At 40.6% G+C, this 11,769-nt stretch overlaps 2 protein-coding genes across 2 annotated transcripts in view; one reads left to right on the top strand and one right to left on the bottom strand.

Annotated features, from left to right (window-relative positions):
* LOC118432082 overlaps nucleotides 1–1,828 on the top strand; it is a 9,021-nt gene extending 7,193 nt beyond the window's left edge. Inside the window, exons 5-6 of the mRNA XM_035843595.1 lie at nucleotides 756–938; nucleotides 1,364–1,828. Coding sequence (XP_035699488.1) covers nucleotides 756–938; nucleotides 1,364–1,446 — 266 coding nt within the window. The 3' untranslated portion in view covers nucleotides 1,447–1,828. The remainder of the gene's footprint in view (nucleotides 1–755; nucleotides 939–1,363) is intronic.
* Nucleotides 1,829–3,816: 1,988 nt separating this feature from the next.
* The window catches only part of LOC118431585, a 9,395-nt gene continuing 1,442 nt past the window's right edge, over nucleotides 3,817–11,769 (bottom strand). Inside the window, exons 2-4 of the mRNA XM_035842827.1 lie at nucleotides 11,153–11,680; nucleotides 4,192–4,264; nucleotides 3,817–4,091 (exon numbers count right to left, since the gene is read on the bottom strand). Coding sequence (XP_035698720.1) covers nucleotides 3,817–4,091; nucleotides 4,192–4,264; nucleotides 11,153–11,680 — 876 coding nt within the window. The remainder of the gene's footprint in view (nucleotides 4,092–4,191; nucleotides 4,265–11,152; nucleotides 11,681–11,769) is intronic.

Raw genomic sequence — 11,769 nt, 5'->3', positions numbered from 1 at the left:
AACTGTATCATCCTATTTACAGAAACGTAGCTTGGTGACGGCCCAGGTTCCGACCCTCAGGCGACAGTTCCTTCCTTCTGGTCATGAAAACGCTCAGGAAACCTCTCGGGCTGCGGGCAACCCCGAGACCCCGGCCTTTGGTTAGTTTATACTGCTAATCCCGTTGGCTTCTGACATAACTAAAAGAAACAAAGTGCCCTATTGCACTAATGCCACGGTCATGTTTCTGAACCTGGGCCCGGCCGAAGATGATAGAGAATGAAACACACAGAACGCAACAAAAATAGTCATTTCCGAATGAAAGCTCATCTGTGTTGGTAGATTCCATATTGAAAAATGTTTAAACTTTGTTCCAACACTAGAAGAAACTCACCATAAATTTTCGGCCGAGTCATTTCATATGAAGAAGGTCGGAGCGTTCGGCCGAAAATTTATGGTGAGTTTCTTTTAGTGTTGGAACAAAGTTTAAACATTTTTCAATAAAAAATAGTCCTGAGCATTATATTTATATATTCCTTAAAATGCTTCTTTTTGTCGGTCGTTTCCACAAACATCCAGGGCCCGGTTTAGAAATGGGACGTGATAATATTTAGAGGGGATGTCTTTTTATTTTCTATTATGTTAAGTGGCTACCTTGATATGCGATTGATGCTGATTCTGAGGATACTGTCTTCTCAGATTTTCTTTATAAGCAGTAATCAGAGATATTCGAGCATGTTTCCGTCTCTGTAAAATGTGTCTTTGTCCAATTTCAGAGGCACTTCGTGGAGAGCCAGGGCCGGTTGGCCCGCCGGGTCCTCACGGGGAGCACGATGATGTCGGCCCGCGTGGCAATCGCGGTGTGCACGGTCCCGCATCTCTCAACCCTACCTCCACTGCCATTACCATTGGGGCGGTCAAGGATGGCCACCCAGGACGTGAAGTCTCGATCATACAGGGTAAAGCATCAGAGACAATAAACATTTCTCTTCTGTTGTCAAAGCTTTTCGCGTAGAGTGTGTATGTGTGTCTTCTACATGTGTATGCGCGTGTTTGTTTGCGAGTGCATGCATGTAAATGTGTGTGCGTGTGTTTATGTGTGTTTGTGTGTGTGTGTGCATACACATCTGTATGTTGAAGTGGCAAACTAGTACAGCTGTGAGCACCAGCTTCACAGTTACGCTGTGGCACCTAAATACTTCAGCTTCGAATGTTCGAAGCTGTTTTCAAATCTCCGAATATTCGAAGCTGTTTTCGAATATTCGCAGCTAATTTCAAAACTGTTTTCTAACCTTCGAATATTCAAGGCTGACTTCGAAACTGTGTTCGGACCTTCCAATATTTACAGGAAACTGGTAAAGTTTAAATTTTTTGTCTTGTCCAGTGTTGGACGGTTCTGGAGAAGGAGACGAGGGACACTTCGACTCAGAAGAACCAGACGGCGTCGGAGACGAAGGCGACATGTGACGCGCTGCACTGCGTCTGCCACCATCAGGGAACGTAGCACAAGTTTTTAGACATCTATAGAGTCAGGAGTGAGTGTTAGAGTCACACCTCAAGCACGCTAAAGAACCCACCACACACCAAAAGAGTAGCGGTCCTTCCCATGGTGTGAGTGGATCAAATACATCTGTACGGATATACAGCTTGTACTCTTGAGTACAGACCTAATGTGTTTCGTCACAAGGCGGTTTAAATTTACCGGGTATGCACTGCAAACAGAAATAGGTCGTATTTACTGGGCGTTTGCACATGAAAGTTTCGCGCATTTCCATGAATGGTTGCTGACCATTTGAAACGGTCAATGTCGTATCGCTGACCGGTCGGTGCCATTTCCGAACGTAGCGTTACTTTCTATGGAGGGGTGTGGGGTTTGTGGCAACAAGCGAAACGTCTAAAAAGTCACAAGGTGGAGAAATAAGTGACATTAGAAAAGGCAACCAGCTTTGGTTGGAACCCAGGTGAAAAGGATTTAATAATTATACCCACGATACATAATGTTGTTAACAGAGCGTGCTAATACACGAAGTGCACAGTTTTGCGATATTGCAACGACCATTTTAAAATGGCAATAGCCGTTTGGGAGACAGAAATCTGCGACGCTGCCTTTTTAGTTGTTTGTACTCATACCAGAAAGTTTGTATGTTTATCATGTGTACAACAAGCGGAAGTTAGATTTATTTGTGATGCCTGCATCCAAGTTACCCCTAACCCTAACTATTAGGGGTAGGGTGTAGTGTGTCCTCTAGTAGACCAAACTTGGTATCATTGAAAAGGTATTTTGGTACGTACTTGTAATCTGAAAACCTTTTTTAAATCCCGTGCAATGGATACAATGTGTCATTTAAACCTGCAAGTTTACATTTTTTAAATCATACCTAATACCTACCTCATGCCTACAACTACGGGTACATGTTTTCTAACAAGGTCTAACTTAAAGTTAGTACTGTATGCTAAATGGCCTAAATTGTTCTGTCTCGCCAATATATATGCAATATGCGCAACTAATGATATACCTTTTATAACCTATGTTACGAAATAGAGTCATTGTTCAATTTTTGTTTTAGCAGCTCCCAGTTTTGAAACATGTACATAAGATAGAGATGCTTAACTAAAACTCTTCTAATTTACAAATAGTTTAGTGATACGATAATTCATATATTACTTAATGAGACCCTAATTTACGCTAATTTACATAATGCTCGATGACACGCTGATTTACGAAGTACTTGATGGGGCGCTAATTTACATAATACTTGATGGGACGCTAATTTACATAATACTTGATGGGATGCTAATTTATATAATGCTTGATGGGACGCTAATTTACATAATGCTTGATGGGACGCTAATTTACATAATGCTTGATGGGACGCTAATTTACATAATGCTCGATGAGACGCTAATTTACATATTACTTAAGGAGACGCTAATTTACATATCGATATACCATTACTCAAGCCAAATAACATCCCAATAATGAATTCAACATTGCCATCACATCAAACAAGCTGAGACGTTAAGCTGTATATTACAATATGTCAATACGCCATTTACGTTCATATTCGTGTCTTAGTCATAGACCTTGACGAGACGAGTATCAATGTATTAATTGATTTATCATTTTTGCCTTACTCTGTACAATGTACAAATGTCGTGCAATAAAGTTCATTCACTAAAAAATCATTATCATAATGGCTGTTAATCAACATAACAGGATAGTAGATGATGATTGACATAATAACAATGACGATATTTTATACGCGTTAACGTAGAATTCACGGCTAATAAAGATGGCTGAACATAGATTTTAGTGACAGACGTTGGTGAGTTGTCCTCAACTAGTCTGCGTACTTCTCGCGAGCAACGGCGAGACTTAAAAGAACCACATGACACAAAGGAACCATTAACGCAGCGCTAATCGTCACCAAGGTGACCACTATACCAGGCTTTACCACCGGTGAAGCTTATGTCATAAACAGCCCAAAACAACTTGTATCGCCATGGCATTATAGCCCATAGCTTCTGGGGTTGTTTCTAGAACTTTGTCGTTGGGAACGTTTACGTGAATATTTTCAAAAACTGTCGGACCCTCTGAAAAAAGAACTCCATCATCTGAAATATTTCATTAAAGTGTTCATTACCGGAAGAGCTATATTATATCCGTAGATGCGGTCAGATTATTCTCTATGGACGCCTGTATCCCGATATAGCTGTAGCGAGAGCTAGCTGAAATAATCGATGAAGCAGGAAACGTGCTCCAAGTCGCGTGGCCATTGCGAAAGCCAGTTACAGTGAAAAGAACAAGTGGACCATAGGTTGTATACAGAAGGGGACTCAGGCGCGTTCTTCCTCCCGGCGTTGTTCCGGTTGAGTACCCTCGCTGCGCCTTTTCACAAGATCTGACAAGGTCTCGCGAGCAAGAGCGAGACCGAAGAGGATCACGTGACACAGCGGGATGGCTACCAGGACGCTCCCAGCGGCGATACCAGAGGCCAGGGCGGGGTTCCCTCCGTAATCGAGGACTGGATAAATCCAAGGATTGTTGTTGTTGTCGGTACCGCCCGCTGCCCAGTAGATGGCCGTGAAGAGCATGTACGCGAACGCAAAGGCTGATGGGTAAACAAAATGGAGTAGGCGGTACGGCAGATTTTTGCACAGGGGAGAGAAAGCACCCTGCCATATTTGGAAGAAGGAAGTCAGGCTACCCACAAGGCACCCCATTGCATGCTGGGAGATACTCGAAGCGCTCCCTGACGCGGCTGTACCGAGCTCCCGCTTTAGCCTGGATTTATGTTGAAATTAGTACCTAAAGAAGCCTCATAGTCACAGTATATTACATAGGCGTGTATTTGGATGGTCAGGGAGCTTTTAGATCAGCTTTTCAGAAATTGAAGGTAAAGTTATCAAAGGAAATTGACCGACAGCGAACAACAGCTGTAGTCCGTAGTGGGAGGAGCTAGAAAGCGCGCCGAAAGCTTCAGGTCACTGAAGAATTTAGGAATAATTTGTACCGTCACGATACATCTCAGAAGACCATTGAATGTGTAGTCATAATTCTGACATGTCCAAGAATCTCTGCGATGTCATTTGAGGACACAAAGTATTTCAAGGCGTGATTTGTCCCATCGAAATTCACACAAAGGAACAATTTTTGTTTTGTTTCGCGGTCTGTATGGGGTTTTCTGGCGACCGATAACTGCCTTTTACCAGAACAACTTCCGGTTCACTGCAACAGAACACTGCACACCGGCCCATTTACCAGTATTCGTCGATTAAATGATCAGCTAACGGAGATACTCTGTCACCACCCAATATAATGTCCTTGTTCCATTTAGTCAACTCATTTTTTTTTTCTTTTGCAAAGAAAGAAATGTTTTGGGTAGCTTTTATGTGTAACGTTACGTGTGTACATTTTTTGGCATTAAAAATGATATTGCGAAACGATGTCCGATTTTCTTCAAACTAACTTTATTGGGTGTGGAATAATTTTTGGACATCAACTATGCAATATTTTGGTCAAATAACCTCAATTTGCTCTTCTAAGGCAAAAAGAGCATTTTTTCGCATAAAAATAGGCTATCGCGAAACGATGTCCGATTTTCTTCAAACCAACTTTATTGAGTGCAGAATAATTTTTGGACATCAAATATGCAACTTTTTGGTAAAAAAAAACCTCAATTTGCTCCTCTGAGGCAAAAAGAGCATTTTTTCGCATAAAAATACGGGTACTGAAACAAACTATGCCATGCACTTTTGCGCCTGGTGAAAATTGAACACTGGTAAATCGACTGTTATATAATTACAACGCATATTTCGGAGAACAGTCCACAAATATCTAACCCATACAAGAGCGACGTGGAATTAAAAAGACAGCTTTTGTCTTGACCGCGTACGAAGTCCGTGGTTTATGACAAGACAAGCATGTACATGCAACACATACTTAAGATATTTGAGAAGTGCTTGCATGCTAAATGCATATTTTGGAAACACGTGGAAACTTATCTGTTGTAATATGTTGTCATTTTTTTTTCACATAAAATCACATTCTTAGCTAGGACGTCGACACCGGCTAATGTGAAATTATGTGAAACACTTTCACATAAAATAACATTTTGATCTGTTATGTGAAAATATGTGATTTCAACTTCACATAATTTCACATTCGCCTCCGTCCAGTTTGCAGAGTAAAATCGTTTCACATCCCTTCACATTTTAACACATTTTACATTCACATTTTTTGGGTCACGTTTTTGGGTTGTGCGATTTCACATAATCGATTCACATTTTTCGTAGGGGCACATTATTTCACATAGAATAACATTTGACGATTCACATTTTGAAAATAAATCACATTTTGCGTTTCACATTTTTCTAAAGGAAGTCACATTATATCACATTTTCGTGGCATCGTGCACAAAATTCACATAATTTTCACATTTATTACAGCGTTATTTAGTTCAGAAAACAACACGAATCCATTCTCCGTGCGGTCACGGTTACGGCTAATATACAGTCTACCAGGCCTGCATACAAACACTTCAAAATGCGTGGTCAACATTCCTGTTTGGATGACATTTTTAAAAGTTGTACAAGACGCCCGTACTTGATAATACCACACAAGAATCCTTGACATATCTTATAATCTTAGAACAAGACTTGTTAATTTTCTACAGCGCTATTTAGTTCAGAAAACAACACGAATCCATTCTCCGTGCGCAACCGTTTCGGCTAATCTAAAGTCTTCCGGACCTGCATACAAACACCTTAGAATGCGCGGTCAATATCCCTGTTTGGGAGTCCATTTTAAAGGTTGTACAAGACGCCCGTAGGTAATAATGCTACACAAGAATCCTACATATCTAATAATCTTAAAACAAGACCTGTCCTTTTTCTACGGCGTTATTTAGTTTAAAAAACAACACGAATCCATTCTACGTGAGCCACCGTTTCGGCTAATATAAAGTCTTACGGACCTGCATACAAGCACTTTAAAATGCGCGGTCAATATCCCTGTTCGGATGTCCTTTTTAAAAGTTGTACAAGACGCCCGTAGGTAATAATGCTACACAAGAATCCTACATATATTATAATCTGAAAACAAGACTTGTCAATTTTCTGCAGCATTATTTAGTTCAGAAAACAACACGAATCCATTCTCCGTGCGGTCACGGTTACGGCTAATATACAGTCTACCAGGCCTGCATACAAACACTTCAAAATGCGTGGTCAACATTCCTGTTTGGATGACATTTTTAAAAGTTGTAGAAGACGCCCGTACTTGATAATACCACACAAGAATCCTTGATATATCTTATAATCTTTAAACAAGACTTGCTAATTTTCTACAGCGTTATTTAGTTCAGAAAACAACACGAATCCATTCTCCGTGCGCCACCGTTTAAGCTAAAGTCTACCGGGCCTGCATACAAACACTTAAAAATCCGCGGTCAATATCTCCGTCTGGATATCCTTTATAAAAGTTGTACAAGACGCCCGTAGGTAACAATGCTATACAAGAACCCTATATATATTATAATCTGAAAACAAGACTGGTCAATTTTCTGCAGCATTATTTAGTTCAGAAAACAACACGAATCCATTCTCTGTGCAGTCACCGTTTCGGCTAATATAAAGTCTACCAGGCATGCATATAAACACTTCAAAATGCGAGGTCAGTATCCCTGTTTGGATGTCCTTTTTAAAAGTTGTACAGGCCGCCCGTGGGTGACAATGCTACACAAGAATCCTATATATCTTGTGATTTAAAAACAAGACTTGTCAATTTTCTACAGCGTTATTTAGTTCAGAAAACAACACGAATCCATTGTCCGTGCGGTCACCGTTTCGGCTAATATCAAGTCTACCAGGCCTGCATATAAACACTTCAAAATGCGCGGTCAACATCCTTGTTTGGATGTCCTTTTTAAAAGTTGTACAAGACGCCTGCAGGTAATAATGCTACACAAGAATCCTATATATCTTAAAATCTGAAAACAAGACTTGTCAATTTTCTACAGCGTTATTTACTACAGAAAACAACACGAATCCATTCTCCGTGCGGCCACCGTTTAAGCTTAAGTTTTCCGAATGCGTGGTCAACATCCTCGTTGGATATTCTTTTTAAAAGTTGTACAAGACGACCGTAGGTAATAATGCTATACAAGAATCCTATATATATTATAATCTGAAAACAAGACCTATCAATTCTCTACAGCATTATTTAGTTCAGAAAACAACACGAATCCATTCTCCGTGCGGTCACCGTTTCGGCTAATATCAAGTCTACCAGGCCTGCATATAAACACTTCAAAATGCGCAGTCAACATCCTTGTTTGGATGTCCTTTTTAAAAGTTGTACAAGACGCCTGCAGGTAATAATGCTACACAAGAATCCTATATATCTTAAGATCTGAAAACAAGACTTGCGGCCACCGTTTAAGCTTAAGTTTTCCGAATGCGTGGTCAACATCCTCGTTGGATATTCTTTTTAAAAGTTGTACAAGACGACCGTAGGTAATAATGCTATACAAGAATCCTATATATATTATAATCTGAAAACAAGACCTATCAATTTTCTACAGCGTTATTTAGTTCAGAAAACAACACGAATCCATTCTCCGTGCTCCACCGTGTACGCTAAAGTCTACCAGGCCTGCATACAAACACCTAAAAATGCGCGGTCAACATCCCTGTTTGGATGTCCTTTTTTAAAAGTTGTACAAGACGACCGTAGGTAATAATGCTACACAAGAATCCTACATATCTTATAATCTGAAAACAAGACCTGTCAATTTTGTACAGCGTCATTTAGTACAGAAAACAACACGAATCCATTCTCCGTACGGTCACCGTTTCGGCTAATATAAAGTTTTATTGGACCTGCATACAAACACTTTAAAATGCGCGGTCAGCATCCCTGTTCGGATGTCCTTTTTAAAAGTTGTTCAAACCGCTATAACCGGTAATAATGCTACACAAGAATCCTATATATCTTATAATCTGAAAACAAGACCTGTCAATTTTCTACAGCGTTATTTAGTTCAGAAAACAACACGAATCCATTCTCTGTGCGGCCGTTTAAGCTAAAGTCTTCCGGACCTGCATACAAACACTTCGAAATGTGCGTTGAACATCCATTTTACTTGTACTTGTACAAATATCAAACTTAGTGAAATTCAAAACTTAGTGCTTAAAGGCAACCTAAGCAATATTACATTGTTAAAAGTGGAAATATTCTGAATAAGTTAGTCTGTATAATATTGACATCTAATGCCCTATTTTAGCACATTTACATCATTATTTCATAAATTGAGCCGTTAAAAACGGCGCGGGAACAAGTTGTACAAGGATTTCAGATCAAGTCCTTATTTTTGGGGGGTACAACAATAAGGAATATCCTCCTGCAATTTGTGTCTTGGCTGTTTTTAACCGCTCAAAGTATCAAATTATGATGTAAATGTGAGAATACAGTGCAGTAGATGTCAATATCATGCAGATTGCTTTATTCAGAATATTTCCACTTTGACGCTGTAATATTGCTTAGGTTGCCTTTAACTTGTGCCTAACTCGTTTCTATGGCAACCTCACTCGCTCATATTTTACATAACGTCCTTGATTTAAGATACTATGTTTTTTTCTACATGTTGCCGTCATATTGATTTAGAGTTATTTAGAAGCTCGTGTTTGTGCACGTACATTTAACTACATGTAATTAACATCGGAATCACGGAATTCCCTGTGTTTCCTACATGGAATTCTTACCGGTTCTGGATTACTATTTGTTTAGACAAATAACCACCATTGTTTGTTCCAGCCCCAGCCGTTGCATACATTTTCGTGTGTTTATTTTTCCTATTGTCTTTATGACGCATCAAGCAACCAGTTTGAACCCAATTACCATATAAGTGACGCCTTTCCATATGCTACCCATTACCTTGCTTAGATTGCGGTAACGACAGAACGAGGTACGTTATAGCGGAGTTTTCACCTTGAAGCACTATGGATGGATTGGACATGGATTCATACAAGATGCTGGAAGCAAGGAGCTCGAGGTTAAAAAAGTGATTTTTTAACCTCCTTGCTGGAAGGGAGCAAATCAACTTGATATTCCTCGTACCAAAACAAATCGTTATAAAAATAGCTCGATCCTGTATTTTGTTAGCCTTGGTACCATCCTATTTCTACCTGGGCTCCTTACACTCGCTTCCCTATTTTTTTTTTTATGTAAGCGAGTGTAGGGAGCCCAGGTAGAAATAGGATGGTACCCAGGCTGTTTTTGTAGCCCAAAACAGTTAAGCTAAAAGTTAATCTAATTAATTACGGCGCCTTATTCCTTCTCTACCACAACGCACTCTTGTTATGTTGTTCAACTGCATGGTTTTACCTAAAATGGACTATTGCGATGTGATTTGGGGCTTTGCAATTGATGAGCTACCTTGGGCTGGAAAACCTTAACATCAAGGAGAAACTTGCACCTGCTACAAGCCTACAATCAATGTACAAGGCCGCTGTCAACAATGAACTTCCTAAATACATCAATAGTTATCGAAGGACTTCTGACTCACAACTATCCCACCCGACACAGTCAGAATCTATCCTTGAAACTACCACTTGTTCGTTTGGAATGTGGGAAGCGTAAGTATTCATATAGAGGTATTGTCGCATGGAACAGTCTGCCACAATCTTTAAAGATATGCACGTCCAAATTTGCTTTTAAAACCACATGCGAAACGGCTCTGACCTCTGACCACTCAATGACGATATGAAACTGACGACTATGATAGCATGTATTTCGTTATCATTATTATTGTTTCCATTAGTTTCATACCATTATTGTTCATTCATGTATATGTTTCATTTCAAGTTATGTAATGCAGGGCTCCACTGCAAAACAGTGCAATAGCACTGAGTTGGACAACCCTGGGTAAAGATGATAAACAATTACTACATGTAGTTGAAATGTCCCATGTCACTATTGTCAACTACTACCCTGCTAAAAACTAAAAAGTCAAAGTACCCTGCTATCTGTATTGTGGTAGATTGTTCAGTTTTTTCGAGAGAAGTTTACAAAAATCGTTGAGACTTCGTCTGACTGTTGCGCAGTTCTCGGTAAACCAGATTTTCTTGTTTTGGCGCTTCTTATGGAAATTGTTTGTTTGCTTTGCGCAGCGTAGCTTGAGTGATTTTTACCGGCTTCCCGGTAATAACGTTACAAGTTCTGAGAGCGCATTTTCAATTGAGCTCGAAGTCGGCGTGGATACCACATCTTTTTTTCATAATCTTGTCTACGAGGAGTGATCAATAAAGTCCTCACCCAAAAATGATAAGCACAACTCTGATTTCTAAGCGTAGATGTAAAGTATAAATTCTTATATGAATGTGTACCGAAAGTCAAATTAGTGTGATCACTACTTCACTGCCAAGCCACGTTGACCCGGAAGTAGATAATCCTCGTGCTGTAATCCTACCCTCGTGAAACCCCCATAGCGCCCCAAACCACGCCAAAAATACGGAGACACAGTTTAATACTTTAAACATCCTTATTATTAAGCCTGATATTTATTCAGACGAGCCTCACGAGGATCTCTTGGCTATGAAACACACATTAACTGGTCTGATTTGAGCAATCGTGACAGTAAATCGACCTATACAGTGGATTATGCTCGCGCACCGAGGACTGCGTGCCGTCCCCCCTGCTGGGTGCATTCTCTCCCCTGTGAGACACTCGGTACGGCAGCCCGCTGATGATGACGTCGATCACAATGACAACTGAGTTGACGGCGTGGAATAGAATGTTGTAGACGCCTGCGTTATCCGCGAGCAATGCCCAGAATGCAACCGTGATGAAGAGGCCAGCGCTGAAGGCCACGTTGTACAAGACCCAGTACCCTTTGTAGTACCACGGGTGTGTGGACTGGTCAATGGCGTCTGTGGTCCTCACTGTTGTGACGTTAACTTCGGGAAAACTCGCGTAGTCGTCGGATGATCTCGGGCGACGTTGACTGCAGAAGAGGTCGGCGAAGCAGAGCAGGGCGCTCACTACCGTGTGAGCTGTGAGGATGATGTAACCCAGTTGGGTCAGGTAGGTCAAGTTTTTGAGGCTGATCCAGTAGAGCGAGATCACAGTCGCGCATGTGCAGACCTGGTACAGACATATCACTGTGCGGTAGATCAGGAACGGTACTGGACTGCTGAACCACTGAAACATTAAACCAAAAGCGATTAGCCGTGTCTATACTAATATATTGCATGATATTTAAAAGTCTGCTACGGTATTTCAATTCATCT

This window comes from Branchiostoma floridae, chromosome 15 (assembly GCF_000003815.2).
Source record: "Branchiostoma floridae strain S238N-H82 chromosome 15, Bfl_VNyyK, whole genome shotgun sequence".
NCBI lineage: Eukaryota > Metazoa > Chordata > Leptocardii > Amphioxiformes > Branchiostomatidae > Branchiostoma > Branchiostoma floridae.
This window is presented reverse-complemented; position numbering and strand designations above follow the sequence as displayed.